The sequence below is a fragment of the Poromitra crassiceps genome (genome assembly GCF_964638095.1).
Source record: "Poromitra crassiceps genome assembly, chromosome: 25".
Classification (NCBI taxonomy): Eukaryota; Metazoa; Chordata; class Actinopteri; order Beryciformes; family Melamphaidae; genus Poromitra; species Poromitra crassiceps.
Window position 1 is genome coordinate 3,166,456 of NC_139649.1, and position 14,957 is coordinate 3,181,412.

The 14,957-nt window shown below is 46.3% G+C and overlaps 1 protein-coding gene across 1 annotated transcript; it reads right to left on the minus strand.

The window, feature by feature from the left end:
* Positions 1-379: 379 nt before the first annotated feature.
* drc9 (dynein regulatory complex subunit 9) lies at positions 380-2,974 on the minus strand (the record flags this gene model as incomplete). The annotated part of the gene is made up of 2 exons (XM_083660992.1): positions 380-494; positions 2,121-2,974. 2 exons carry the CDS (start codon positions 2,972-2,974, stop codon positions 380-382), a joined length of 969 nt encoding a protein of 322 aa, XP_083517118.1.
* Between the last annotated feature and the right edge of the window lie 11,983 nt (positions 2,975-14,957).

A 14,957-nucleotide genomic window follows, 5' to 3' on the forward strand; every position in this document is an offset into this window, starting at 1 on the left:
ATTTTGGTTTGGATCTAACTGAAAAGTCCGAAAGTCTGGACCAAACGAGGCTGCTGTAAAAGCCCCCTGAGTCTCTCATGAGTGACCGAGCTTCTCACCTTATCCCCAAGGGAGATGCCAGCCATCCTCCTGAAGAAACACATTTAGTCAACTTGCATCCTCCATCTCGTCAATCGCCATAGGTGAGGGTTAGGATGAAGATTGCATGGTCGAGACTTTTGCCTTCTGGCTCAGCTCTCTTTTCGTCACAACGGTGCGATAAAGCGAACGTAATAGCTTACCACACTCCGTCGTCCCCTTACGTGAGAACAAGTCTCCGAGATACTTGAAATCCCTCATTTGGGGTAAGTAGTAAGTACTCACTCCCTACTCGGAGTGGTCAATCCAGCGGTTCTGTGCTGAGAACCATGGCCTCAGATTTAGAGGCGTTGATCCTCATCCCAGCCGCGTCACACTCATCTGATTTGTCCGATTTCACGGTTGCCTCGTTACTCCTTTACACCAGACCGTGTCAGATATGAGCAGACGTGCATATCTACATGTCAGACTTGCTACAGTAGATTGATTTCTGGTGTTTCTTAGGTGATGCAATGCACCGAAATCCAACTGTATATTTGACAAGTTATGTGTCTGACAGAATATAGTGCATGGTCTACCTGTGTGTCTACCTGTATGTTAAGTTGTCTTTTTATGATCCCAGTGGGGAAATTCATCCTCTGCATTTGACCCATCCTCAACTAGGAACCTTCCACGGGGTCCCACATGCCCTTGTGGCTACAGTACCATATCCCTCCAGACATGGGGCCCGACCAAGTCATTTTGGTCCAAGTCTCAAGTAAGTCCCAAGTCATTTTTTCTTGTGCAAGTCAAGTCACAGGTTATGTCAAGTCAAGTCCTTTGTTAAAGGTTAAAGGTAAGTGGTATTAACATGAAATAAAAAATAAAATAAAGTCTTAAATAGCTCTACTTCCCGACAGCATCACTGATATAGAGTGTTTGGTCAGTAACACGATGGGTCCCCTGCTCTGCAGTATACAGAAAATAACTGTTCTGGGATCCCATCCCACTTTTATCCAATCAGGAGAGAGGATTCCACAAATGTATTTTCTGTTTACTGCAGAACGGAGGGATCCTCTCCTGCAGGACAGGCGAGGCTGCAAAGAAGTTTTCCAGCTATCTCATTGATATTCACCTTATGTAGCCACGCCCATTTGACCCGGTTGTGTGGTTGTGTCACGACTTCCGGCAAAAGAATAAGAAAAAGGCCGGCTGCTCCAATATCATCTAACTCTGAATTAACTAATAATTTAGCCAATTGTATGTAACATACCAAATAAAAGCAAACGGCAATGTTTAAGAATGCAACGCCATTTAACTGTCTCGTTAATTCTCGCATTCCAGGGAATTACGTTAACGTCTGTGGGTCTTACAGACGTAAGTGGCTCGCGCTGCGCTCGGAGGAGAGAAAACCATCTGAAGCTTTCTTTCTTTGAGTCCAGGTATGTTTTACAAGAAAGTGCTCGTCATTGTCGACGATAACGTTATCTGACCTGGCTAACAGTGGATACTCTGCTTGCTTGCTGTGTACCGAGCTCAAAGTACTGTAGTAGGCTACATTCTTTGTTTTACCCCCTGCACTGTCCGCTACAAACCAACTTTCTTCTTCTGACGTTCTTTTGTATTTCGCGCCGTGACCGCCGGAAGTGTTAACACGACCCGGAGGAATTTGGCCCACCCCCGCGTCTGAACATAAGGTGAATAGGGGAAGGCTTTTTGCCTTCAACAAAGGTAAAGTGAAGTTCAGGTCAGGATTCCTCCAGGGTAACTTGATGAAGGCTCTGAAGACTGGTTTTCTTCCCTAACCTACAAAATGGATTTGGTGACAAAGTCAACCTTCTGAAAGTCACACTATATAGACTCGTCTCAACAAGGACATCCAAAACACATCAACATGTGCTTGGATGAGTTTGCTGGAGAAGTGAAAGTCTTTTCAGATGACGACTCTGGAAGACAATCGCAAAGACACACTAGACTCACTGACGCCCTCTGGAGTTTCAAATATTTTAAATACAGTACTACCCATCTCTTAGTGTGATGATAGAAGAGTGAAGTGCGCTCACTTCTTGCCTTTCTTCTTGCCCCCCTTCTTCTTCCCCCCCTTGTCTTTCTTCCCGCTCTTGGGCAGGCCGTGGCGCACCATGCAGCCCCTCCACCACGCCTGCAGCCTGGTGACGGCGCTCGTCTCTTTCTCCTCTCTCTCCCGCTCTCTTTGGACTCGCTTCTTCTCCTTCCTGTCCTCCATCACCACAAGCTCCGCCTCACTGAACCTGTGGCTGAGCTCCCTCAGCTCCTGCAGGTTGGACGACTTCTGCCTCCTCAGGGAGATCAGCTCCTTCTGTTTGTCCTCCAGGAGACTCTCGGTGCGCTCCGTCTCATCCTGCAGCTGCCCCTGCAGGCTCTCCTGCTGTTGGTTCAGGAACCTCAGTGTCTCTTCGTGGACACTCCTCTCCTCGGCCAGTCTGCCGTGCAGCTGCTCCTTGCCTTTCCACAGCGTGCCCTCGGCCTGCTTGGCCAGTTTCCTGGTCTGCTGCAGCTGTAGCTCGGCGCTCGCCCTCTCGTAGTGCTGCTGCCCCTCGATGGCGTCCTCCAGCTGCCGACGCTGCTTCTCCAGGTGAGCCACGAGCTGCTGCCGCTCCTGCAGCTTGGTGGTGGTCTCCTGCTGCAGCTCGGCTCTCTGTCTCTGCAGGGCTCTGATGCTCCGGGCCCCCTCCTGCTCTCTGCTGATGGCTCCCAGCCTGTGGGACTTACTCCCCTTTGCTTCCTCCTCCTGTGCCTGCACAGCCTGCAGGAGACTGCTGAAGCTCTGCTCCTGCTGCAGCTCACACAGCACACCGGAGAGCACACGCAGCACACACTGCATGTCTCTGTGCAGCTTCTTCAGGCTGGAGGAGGAACCCTCCTCCACAGCTCCCATCAAGTGTCCCAGGATGGATAGCTGGTCTAAAGTCTGCTCCAGCACTGCAGCCAGTCTGCACACACACACTGCACTGCACACACCTGACATCATTCAGGTTGGATCCAAACAGTATTTTCTACATTAAAATAATAATAAAGATCATCACTACTATAGTGATTTCATATGTCGCCAATTATGTCATAATGTGTGTGTGTGTTTGGGGGGGGGGGTATATTCTACATTTACACTCGAGCAATTGTGATGTCACCAGTGATGTCACTTAAGTAATTGTGATGTCATCAGTGATGATGTCACCAGTGATGTCACTCAAGCCCTCGATGATGAGGTAATCTGTGAGCAGAATTGTGTTGAGCCACAGCTATGCCATTTTACGTGCAATCGGGCTGAATCTTTCAGGCAGTGTAAAAACAGGCGGCGCTGCATCGGAAGCACCCTGATTTTTGAATTAGGTAATTAGGGCGGATTAATTGCACTAATTACCTAACTCCCACAGGTCCACCAGTGTTTTAAAATGAGTGTGCACACTTGTGTGTGTTGTGGGTGGGGGGAGGGGACTTGGGGTACTCCACCAGAAATAAAAAAACGTTCACCTCCCGTGGTGACATCATCGGATACTTGTTGCTTTGATCTCTGATGTCACCTCCCGCATCATCGGATACTTGCTCAAAGTTGTGAGTCAGTCAGACTTACATCATTCAGATGTCATAATTTCTAGGGGAACATAATAACTCATCCCTTAAATCCATTACTGTACTTGCTGCAGTGGTCTCAGAACTGACAATACGGTCCCCCTCAAATGCCCCCTAAAATTGCGGGCTCGCCGCGCACAGCTCGGATGCTGTGTGGCCTCGCCCGCACTATTGGCATGCACAGTGCACAACACTGAGTTAATCATAATGGGTAGAGGCATCGTGACAATTGTAAATATCAGTGGATTGCTGAAACGTACAATGCTGACATCTTATTCTGGTGATTGGGTTGGCACACACATGCAGAGGTGCACGCAGATGCATACATAAAAAAAACACACACAGTTTACGTATGTTATAGAGAGGCAAAGTGACCGCCTACTTCCTGCTTCAGCACTGTACCAGAGATTTTTATCCGCCATTTATTTCCCCATAGACATTTCGTAAAATGCTTATAAAAAATAGTTTTACTTCATCAAACCAAACGGTTCAGCTATATTTAGAATTGGGGGAGACCATAGAACATTTCACTCAGACCAAAACTGACAAAAACAACTACCGGTACATTGAAAAAACATTTTCTTTAAATCTGAAGTTGTTGTTTTTTTTTGGTCTGAGAGTGAAATGTTCTATGGTCTCTCCCGATTCTAAATATAGCTGAACCGTTTGGTTTGACCTAGTAAAACTATTTTTTATAAGCATTTTACGATATGTCTATGGGAAAATAAATGGCGGATGAAAATCTCTGGTACAGTGCTGAAGCAGGAAGTAGGCGGTCACTTTGCCTCTCTATACCCACAGGCAATGACGTGGCTGTTGCACTGTGCTTTTTCAACTGTTGCTAAACGAGTCATTTATAGGCTACAGCAGAGCTACTGCAGTTTAAACCAGTCATTTATAATCTACAGAGCTACTGCAGGTTTTCAAGGCCCTGTAGGAAACTGTGTGGGCCATACTAATGACTAGAACTACTTCCATAATTGAAGGTTTGATATGGAAGACCCCTGGTAGACCGCTGTCCTAGTTGACCCCTCAAACACAGGCAATGGTTTCACATTACTCCAGGATTTTCACTTTGCAATGGTTCGCTGGGGAAAGTAGAACTTGCCCTTTTCCTGTCTGAGTAATGCTGTACTGAATCACTGAAAGACCTTTCCCACCAAACTTTTTCCCTTCAAAAAGGTTCAAGCTTTTTTCCCCATTTGCCCTTATCAGAATTGACTATCAGAGCCAAGGTTGGCCGACAAATGGACAGAGGGCCCTGGATGTTTTTGAAGTTAGTTCAAAAGTTTTTCAGGGGCAACACTACAACACTTTTAACAAGCACTCCAGTGGATGTAAAGGGAAATAAGGACAGCATTGGTACTGTAGTACCAGAGTACCAAAGCCATATGTGACTGCGCTCGAGCACACAGACACCATTACATACACACAAACACACATTTGCACAAACATACACATTGATCCGACACACTCCGCCATGTGCGCGCGCACGCACAGTCGCACGCACGCACGCACAGTCGCACGCACGCACACACACACGCGCGCGCGCACGCACAGTCGCACGCACGGACACACACACACACACACGCACGCACACACACACAAACCATGGATACGTTGTCTTTATTTGTTCCCCATGGTTCTATGGATGATTGATTGGGCCATGTGACAACATATCCTCCAACTCATATGACCAATGATATCGCTGCAATACGACCATATACCACGTCTGATAGACTAGCGCCCCTCAGTGGCAGAGGAAAAAGTACTATGTGATTTCCGCCCAAAAGCACGTTGAAAAAGCGACTTTTCTTCCAAAAAACATTAGGGTTAGGGTGTGGGTTAGGGGTAGGGTATGGGTTAGGTTTAGGGTGTGGGTTAGGTTTAGCAGTTTCAATAAGCTGAATTTAACTCAAATGAAATATGAAAAAAATGTGCCAATGTCCGCGCGACCCAATCAAAACGGCCCCGCGACCCACCAGTTGAGAAACGCTGCTTTACACACCACCTCAAAAGCCATATTGTTTAAAAGCTGGGGGAAGGGGGGGGGGGAGTGTTTTAAGGTTTAGTCCTGCTTTAATAGAGATCAAAGTCATTGTTGTTATGAATAGTGATTATAAATAATGAGTTGAGCAGCTATCTCAATAATGATATTGCCTCCACTGTGATATAGCTTCACAGAAACTCTCACTGCTTTCACACTCTTCTGAACTGCCACCACACTCCCATTGAGTTACGTCATCAAATCCATTCTATCAATTGCTGCACTCATTTCCATAAAAGCCACCTTTCCACAATCTCCTAGTGTATGTTACAAAAACACATCGCACTACATAGGGTACCACTCTGGCCTGTGTTGTTGTCATGGTAACTGCCTCCTCAGACGGTATAGGATCCACTGGAAATTGAAGGAGGAGAGGGCTGCATAGTTACTGACCTATTGAATGTTTACATGAGTGTGTGCATTGAATGGGTACTTGGCTCTGAAAACCTTCTCTGCAGGGTTAGCTAGGAGGCTGCGCTATGGTAAATTGCGTCATGTGAGGATGCATGCGTGCTCTATGTAGCACATACACAGATGCTGACATACTAGCACAGCACCCTTTTTTAATAATAACTGTACCTAGCCAATGAAGTTGATTATGAATCGCCACTGCACTTTTTTCAACCGATTGGGGGAATTATAAATAAGTGTAACATCCATATTTCCAATCGGGCTTCAAACCTGCACCCTTCCAGTCACCAGGTAGGGCAGGGCAATATATCGCTATTATATCGATATCGGATTATGAGAATATATCTTAGATTTTGATTTGATTTGTCTTTTCCTGGTTTTAAAAGCTGCATTACAGTAAAAAAAAAAATAACACCAGACTGTTCTAGTTGTCAGACTGTTCTAGTTGTTCTATGATTTTCCTTTACCCACTTAAAGCCATTACCCAGCCATTATCCACATTACTGGTGATGATTCAAAGAACTAATTGTGCAAATATTTTGTGAAAGCAAAGCACCAATAGTGAAGGAAGGAAACCCTGTCTTTGCATTTTATTTTGATCACAGTCATGTTTTTAATCAAAGTGCTTGTGACATCTCACATTACAACCCAACATTTAGCGCCCCTTGTAGAAAATACAGAGATACTCTATTAATCTTATAAACAAGGAGAGATGTGTTCTATCAGGTTTGAGCAAAAATGCTATATCCGCACATAGTTTTCTATCTTATAGTAAGAAAACTAGAAGATAGAAAATAGTAAGAAAATTACATGTTAAAGGAGAATTTCGTTTTTTTTTAACCTGGATCCCTCTCCTCACATTAATTATTATCTGACGACTCACCCAGTGTTCTCCGCAGTGTTTTTGTCCGTCTTAGGCGTTGTTTTGAGATCAATAGTGTCCAAGCCAGTCCTAGAATGGAGCTCCGTGGGGGCCACGTGGCAGCGTGCTTTTCATCCATGTAAATAGACAGTTTTATTCACGTTTTCTGATCCCTAAAGAATCAGACTGCTATCGTCCCCCGATCTCTTTACAGCGGTAAAGAGCGCCGAGCGGTAGTTGTTACAGGCATCCCATTTCCGCCTGTCGGGTCAGTGAGACCAACTCTCGTCAAGTCCCGCGAGACTTTCCTCCCTGTAACTACCGCTGAAAAGAGTCCGGGGGAGAATTAGCAGTCTGATGGTTCCTTAGGGATCAGATTCTGACGATATGGGTCGAAAACGGGAATAAAACTGTCTATTTACACGGATGAAAAGCACGCTGCCACGTGGCCCCCACGGAGCTCCGTTCTAGGACTGGCTTGCACACTATTGATCTCAAAACAACGCCTAAGACGGACAAAAACGCTGCGGAGAACACTGGGTGAGTCGTCAGATAATAATTAATGTGAGGAGAGGGATCCAGGTTAAAAAAAAACGAAATTCTCCTTTAAGAGCACAGAAATTTTTTGGTCCATATAGCCCAGCCCTAGTTTCATGCCAGACGCGCTCCTGCTCCCGTCAGAGGAGGAATAAATTAGAAAACAAACGCCAAAGATATTCTGCATTAGCAGCAGTGGCCAGAGTGGCCTTTTCTCGTTAGAGGCGGGCAGCCATGACAGTCAATTGGCTGTTGCTCCATCATCACCTCTTGGAAGAAAGTCGCTCTCTTGCTCGGCGCGGTGCTCATCCATCACCGGTGGGCAGTGGGTGCAGCCCAGGCGACATTGTGTTTATGCAACTTAAAGAGCTTTTCTCTGGCCCGCCACAGTGATGTATCGCCCAGGAGCCCCGAACAGATGATGTGTGCACTGCGAGGAGAGGAGAATGGATGAGAGGGCCTGGTGCCGCCGGGCCTGGTGCCGCCGGGCCCGTTGCTGCGGAGAGAAGACGTCGATATTCATGTTCTGAACAAAAAGAATGGGCTGTTTCGGGTCGGGGATGAAACGGGCTCGATCGGCTGCTGCTGCTGCTGCTGCTGCTGTGTTTCTGTTGCGAGATTTAAAGGCGTTGTGTGGCATGTACGGCGCAATGGGGGAAAACCTGTCAATATGAATGTTCATAACAAAAAGATTGTGAAGAGTGTGTGGAATGAAATAGGTTCGCGTTCTTTTATTAATGTGATGCGGTTTCCTTGTTGGAGGTGTGAATGCTTTTGGGAACTTATTAGACGTTGAAAGCGACAGCGCTGACTTCTGTGGCTGGCTTTAAGAATGATGGCTGTTTCAGCCTGTACATTTCAAGTAACACGTTTGATTGAGCTTTTTGTTTGGTTGTATATAAAATAAGATAAGATAATAGATACTGTAGATAAGATAACAATTTTGCTGCTTCACCGTGAGCCATTGAGGTGAAGGTCATTCATTGATTGATTCATTCAATCATTGATGTGTATTCATTTAGCATTACTTTATCATGGAGTGTTGGGGATAACATGATGCTCCTGATGTCATCAGCAGGTTTCTGTGCTCCTGATGTCATCAGCAGGTTTCTGTGCTCCTGATGTCATCAGCAGGTTTCTGTGCTCATGATGTCATCAGCGGGTTTCTGTGCTCCTGATGTCATCAGCAGGTTTCTTCACTACATGCTGGGCTCCTCCTGACGTTGACTAATTGTGTTGTATGGAGACAATATGGCAGCAGGAGCAGCAGGTTCTCTGACATTTCCATACGCACACAATACACCTGTAAGTCGTTAACACTAATAAGCTCAACCACAAAATGAATATTCAGCTGTGCAAACTGTCAGTTGGACTGTGTAAATATCCCCGTCTTGCTTTCTTTTGACACTCGGTATGAAAAGTTATATTGTGAAATGCTGCTTTATGCACGGAGGTGTTAAATACTGAGGAGTTGAGCTATGAAATTGTTACCGTAAAACTTCAAATAATAGTCGTGCCGATAGGATATTTATGGACCAGTCAGCAGGACCTCGGGTTTAACATGTCATCCGAAGGACGGTGCTCACTCACAGGACAGAGTCCCTGTCTCTGCTCTGCTCTGGGGCGTTGGGGTTCATGGGGACACATGTATTATTCATGAGACCTGAGGGAAGAGCGCCTCCTACTGGTCCTCCAACACCACTTCCTGCACCGAGCCGTCTCCCATACAAGGACTAACGACAGCTAGACCTGCTTAACTTCCCCAGCAAGCCAGTGATATTGAGATTGAGAAAACTTTATTTATCCCCAAGGGGCAATTCAGTTTCTACAGTTCATCACCGTTGCGGGTAAACACGTTGTATCTCAGTCCTAAATCACAAGATACAAAATACAAAAGATATAATGCTAGATATCTATAATAGATATAAGATATAATGCAGGAGCTACGGTGCAGGCAAATGTTCTTTGGTAAAGGACATGTTCTCTACTATCCTTTCAGTTTTTTTGCTATCAACACTTTTGTACAACATCTAGATGTCATGTCTGACCAAAAAGCCTTCTTCTCAGTTTGAAACAAAACCCTTGTTGTTGTTGTTGCCTTTTTTCCCAGTTGAATCCCAGAGCTATGCAGCGACGGAGCAGCGTCTGCCTCTCTGACGTCAACGTTAGCCACTTAGCAATACAGTTTGAAGGACACCATGGGTGTCACTCGCCCTCATCAGTCAGTCCTCCACTCTCCCTCTGTCTCCCTCCTCTCCACAGGGAGGCCTTTTTGTTTCAGACTCGCCTTATTAATAAAAGGACAAAAAATGTCAAAGGACTCATCTGCTATTTGAGCTTCTCGGTCGCTCTGTACCGTCTCTTCCACTCTCTCCCTCCACATCAAGGCCCCCCTCCCGCCTTCCAATGAATAGAGAAGAGAGAGGCAGAGATACAATTCCTGGGCAGCCGGGTTAATAACTTGCTTTGCTGTGGGACGCCTCAAATTGCTTTCCATTGACACCTGCTATCTTCCAGCAGATAGCAGAGAGGACCTCATCAGGCGTAACCAGCAGATAGCAGAGAGGACCTCATCAGGCGTAAGGCACCAAATAACCCGCTCTACAGCAGTAATATCCCTTTCGTTTAGACGCGGCTTCTTATTGTGTCCTCGTGCTAAATCCCTGTTTTGTTCCTCCGCCTGTGATGATGTCGCACGTCGTCTTCTTCTTCTTCTTTTTTTTTAGCTGCACTACTTTTCACCCGCCGCCCCCTGACACCTCGTCAAGATAATGATAATTTCCCATTCGTACATTTTAATTGCCTTGCCAAAAGGTCGGGCTTATCTCCAATTAGACGTTTCAAATGATTGAAATGTTTGTCATTACGAGGTGTCTTTTTGTAAAAAAAAAAAAAAAAAAACGGTCGCAAAAGAAGATAAAGCGTTGCCGGGGCAACAGAGGAAGCGTCCAACTCGTACTGAGAGAGGAGAAGAAGAAAGTTGATGATGATGATTGCTGAGAGGAAGGAGGGGACAGAGGGAGTGTGTGGGTGTATGAGAGAGAGAGAACATGGCCGTGAGGGTGAGAAATGGCCACAACCAAAGAGTTTTGCCAACATAAGCAGTTCCTCAAGGCAACGGAGTGAGGAGACCTCGATATGTTGTCCTCCCACCCCCCACCCCCGAAGCACCAAACCCCCACTTTCCCCACTACACCCCCTGTCTGGTGTTTCTTGCTGACCATTCAAGAATGTAATCAGTTACATTACTTTAATATTGTGAGACTTGGATTATGTTACTGATTGCAATTTTTTAACAGGTTAAGTAGTAATTGTAACGGATTACATTTTTTAAGTAACCCTCCCAGCCTTGCTCGCAACGAGGAAGTCGTGAGAGAGAGAGGACGCTACCACAGGTCCACCCAACCGAGTCTTTTCATCATAAAGGTCCTTACACATCAAGAGCGATGCGAGTTTTGACCCACCTGTCAATCACAGCCACAGATGTGTACACGTCGGAAGTGAATTTCTGAAAAATCGACCGTGGTTCGAAAAAATAAACACCGCAATAATGCTCAGCGAAACTTTGCCGTTGGTATGCACGGTTGCATTGACTGATATAGGTTCGGAAAATATTATTGACGTGCGAATTAATCGCACGGAAAAAACGCTCCCGATGTGTAAGGACCTTAAGACTCACGGCGTCCTCTGACGCGCGCGGCCAAAGACTGTTTGACATAATCACTGCACTTCATCTGAAAGTGGAAAGTATTCTCTGCACGCAGATTGAACAGAGAGAGAGGGTAGTAGTGGAGTCGAGCTGAGAGATGTTTTTCTTTGATCAGAGGAGTGTGTGCCTATAGCTCCTCCTGACCTGATGACAATCAATACCAGCAATGAGGCCGGTTAGGAATCCAGAACATGACTTTGTGCTCCTTCACCTTCTCCCTGTCAGCACTGCAGTGTGTGGCGGAGTATCTCTTCCTGCAGCCTCACCCTCCCTGCCTGAAGGTTTCACCTCACTTTACACTTTTCTCCAAGGAAGGAATATGCTTTCATTTAGGTTGACTTCCTCCCTTTCCACCTCGGTTTCCTCGGTCAGAAACAGTGGGCGCCAAGAATTATCTTCTCCTCCTATGTCTCTGAGTCTCTTTATGATACAGCTTCTCCTTCTGTGTCTCTTCCTGGCCACCAGATAAGAGGTTTTTTTGGGGATGGCTGTATCTCGTTGGAGTCACATTGCTAACCTTCAGTGTCCAATTAGATTAGCCACCGCCAAACCAATTAGTGTATCTGTGAGAGAGGATGGGATGCCAGGAGTCGTATTAGGGCTCTGATATCCTAGCAGGGGGACGAACATGCTGAGGAAGCACTTTAATAGCCACCACAGTGGAAGATGCAGTCTTTGTTGCTGTAGTATAATAATAGAAAATGATTTTTTTTTAGAGCTTTGGAGTTACAGTAGAAAGAAAACACTTGGGCTTAATTAGTCAAAGGGATCAGCAAAAAATAAACACATAAACAATCTTCAGACAGTTATCCTGTGCAACCAACACTGCAAGTACAGTAAGAGCAGGGTGGATATACAGTAAGAATCAACAGCCTTTCCAAGACGTTTAAGTTCCCCTAAAGATTTATGTTTTGTGTGTTGTGTGTTTATTTATGTATTTATTTATTACACCTGCAAAGCTTATGTTTTCACATCTGTCTGTCTGTCTGAACAACTTAAGAACTGGTTTCTCTATGCATGTTTGAACAGATGGGCCTGGATAAACAAGTAATTGGATTTTGGTGGTAATCCGGATCTGGGATCACTGACATTTCAGCCATAACTATGAAATTAGGTAGAGAATTGATTCCAAATCCTAATGGAATGTTTGAAGTGAAGAAAGCAATTTAACTTCAAGTGGTGGTGTGGTGGTGTGTTGGGCTGTGAGAGCAAGTAAGACAATTGTTCAGCGTTGGCAGAGATTTGTGCTTCGCTCTCAATGTGCCTAGTTTAACTGTCTTTCCCCCGTCTCAGCTGGAATGACTGTGCTTTCTTCTAACTGTCTTTCTCTGTCTCAATTATCTACTACTGGTGCATCTAGTTAGTAAGCTGAAACAAATGGCTAGAATGAACTTGGATGGTGTATTTCATTACCCTGCACATTGCCCAGTGCATCAGTGAAAAGCTGGCAAGCCATCATTAGATCAGGAGGGCAAGCATCATGTCAACAACAAAGGTGGAGCTGTGAGAAGGTCTGATTCATTCCTGCTTTCCAGGAGCAATTTCCACAGGGCATGCGTTTGAGTGAGCATGCGTCTGAGTGAGCATGCGCTATGGATGCCTGTAAGTCACAGAGCCTGGCAGATCGCCAGTGGAAGGGCAAAACAGATACTCATTTTACCCCCCCCCCCCCTCCACATTTATTCTGCTCTTGGGATGGGCTCTTATCTCAATGTAGGAGATAACGATTTCCTAATCAAGCTAGGAAAGTGGTAGCGGCGTAGCGCTAGCAAACACTGCAGACTTACCTGTGCCGTTACGTCAGGACCCGTTCACCGGGTCACGGGTGTATTTAAACATGGCGTCTTTGTAACAATTTTTAGGTCTGAGGAAGAGCAGTACCTGCTTTACGTTTCTGGGATGTGCGCGACTGCCTCAAATACTTTTTAAAGCAGCTACGAGAAAGATTTTCGATTGTTATTAAACAGTATAATTATATTAATAGTAGCTGAGACCAAAGCTGTGTGAATGGGAGATTGCTCTCTTGATGATTATAGAGTGTGTTTCTGTCTAACCTCGCATCACCAGGGGGCTCTCTCTCTCTTTCTGCCTACCGGCGGAGCGTGACTTCTATTCGCACATAGGTTACGCAATAACCACGCCCTGTGCCCGCCTACGCAGCAGTCAAGCGCCGGGATTGGCCAGGAGCAAGTCTTTTGTCTTCTTCTTTTGACAGATGGAATCTCCCACACCACAAACACTGGAGGGCACGCAGCCCAGCGATTTCATGAACCAACTGAATAGCTCTTGAGAATGGACAGCAATTTCGAGAGGACAAGGCAAGGCAGGAGAGAGGACAGGGAGAGAGGACTTCAAGGCAGGAGAGAGAGGACAGGGAGAGAGAGAGGACAGGGAGAGAGGACTTCAAGGCAGGAGAGAGAGGACAAGGCAGGAGAGAGAGGACAGGGAGAGAGAGGCGGGAGAGAGGATTTAAAGGCAGGAGAGAGGATGAGGCAGGCGAGAGGAAAAGGCAAGAGAGGACACCATCTCCCCCCCACCGTCTGACCTCTCCCCTCTGTCACCTCACCTCTCCCCAACTCCCGTCAACAAAATCCCCTCCTCTGCCATCTATCTATGTATCTCCCGGCCTCCTTCCTCTCACCCTGTTCGCACTCAACCACTCTACCATCTCTGCAGGGACTGACCCGCAGAGGAGAGAGGGGAGCGGGCACAGTCCCTGCAGAGATGGTGAGAGTTGTTGAGTGAGAACACGGTGAAGGAAGGAGACCGGGAGATGGCAGAGGAGGGTGGGGGGATGGGGGGAGGGGGGGGAGGAGGAGGGAGGGGGGGATGGGATGAGGGGGGGAGGAGGAGGGGTGGGGGGATGGGATGAGGGAGGGGGGTGGGGGGGAGGGGGGGAGGAGGAGGGAGGGGGGGATGGGATGAGGGAGGGGTGGGGGAGGGGGGGATGGGATGAGGGGGGGAGGAGGAGGGGTGGGGGGATGGGATGAGGGAGGGGGGGGATGGGGAGGGGATGAGGGGGGGGAGGGGTGGGGAGACGACTTCAAATCCCCTGCAGGAATCAAACCTGCACTTCTCCGCATACAATGCGGTCTGTTAAGGTGATCGCCTTAACCCCTAGACCATCAGCTAGGTAACTTACAATGGATCTCTAGGCAGTTTTGTTATGGCTTTCCCAATGAAAGACTTGAAAAGGTTTTAGTGTCCGTACCGGGATTCAAACCACAAACCTTTGGGTTGGAAGGCATGGTCTTTGACCACTGGACTACAGCCCAGCTCAAACACACAGAACATGCAGCAAGTAAAATAGATGTGGTTAAGATTAGGGTTTTCTTAACCACGACCATACCCTAACCCAATTGATATGGTGGTGGTGGTAGGGGTTATATATATTTTTTTTTATTGTTATTTTGTTTTCAATTATTAATATTATTATTTTCACATTTACTAATCATTAACCACTCTATTCAGGAATTGACCGACTAATCAGCAACTATCTAATGATTAACCAATATATTCACGAACTGACATGTATTAATCATTAAAGAAACAGTTAACTACTGTGAGTCTGCACTGAGTGCTCATAAGTGTCAAAATAGAAAACCAGATTCAAACATAGGCAGAATGGTTCCAGGTCCATGTTTATCATACCAGAATGTTAGCACAACAATACAAAACTCACAGCAACAAGTAGACCAGTGGTTTATTGATAGTATTCTCTTCTG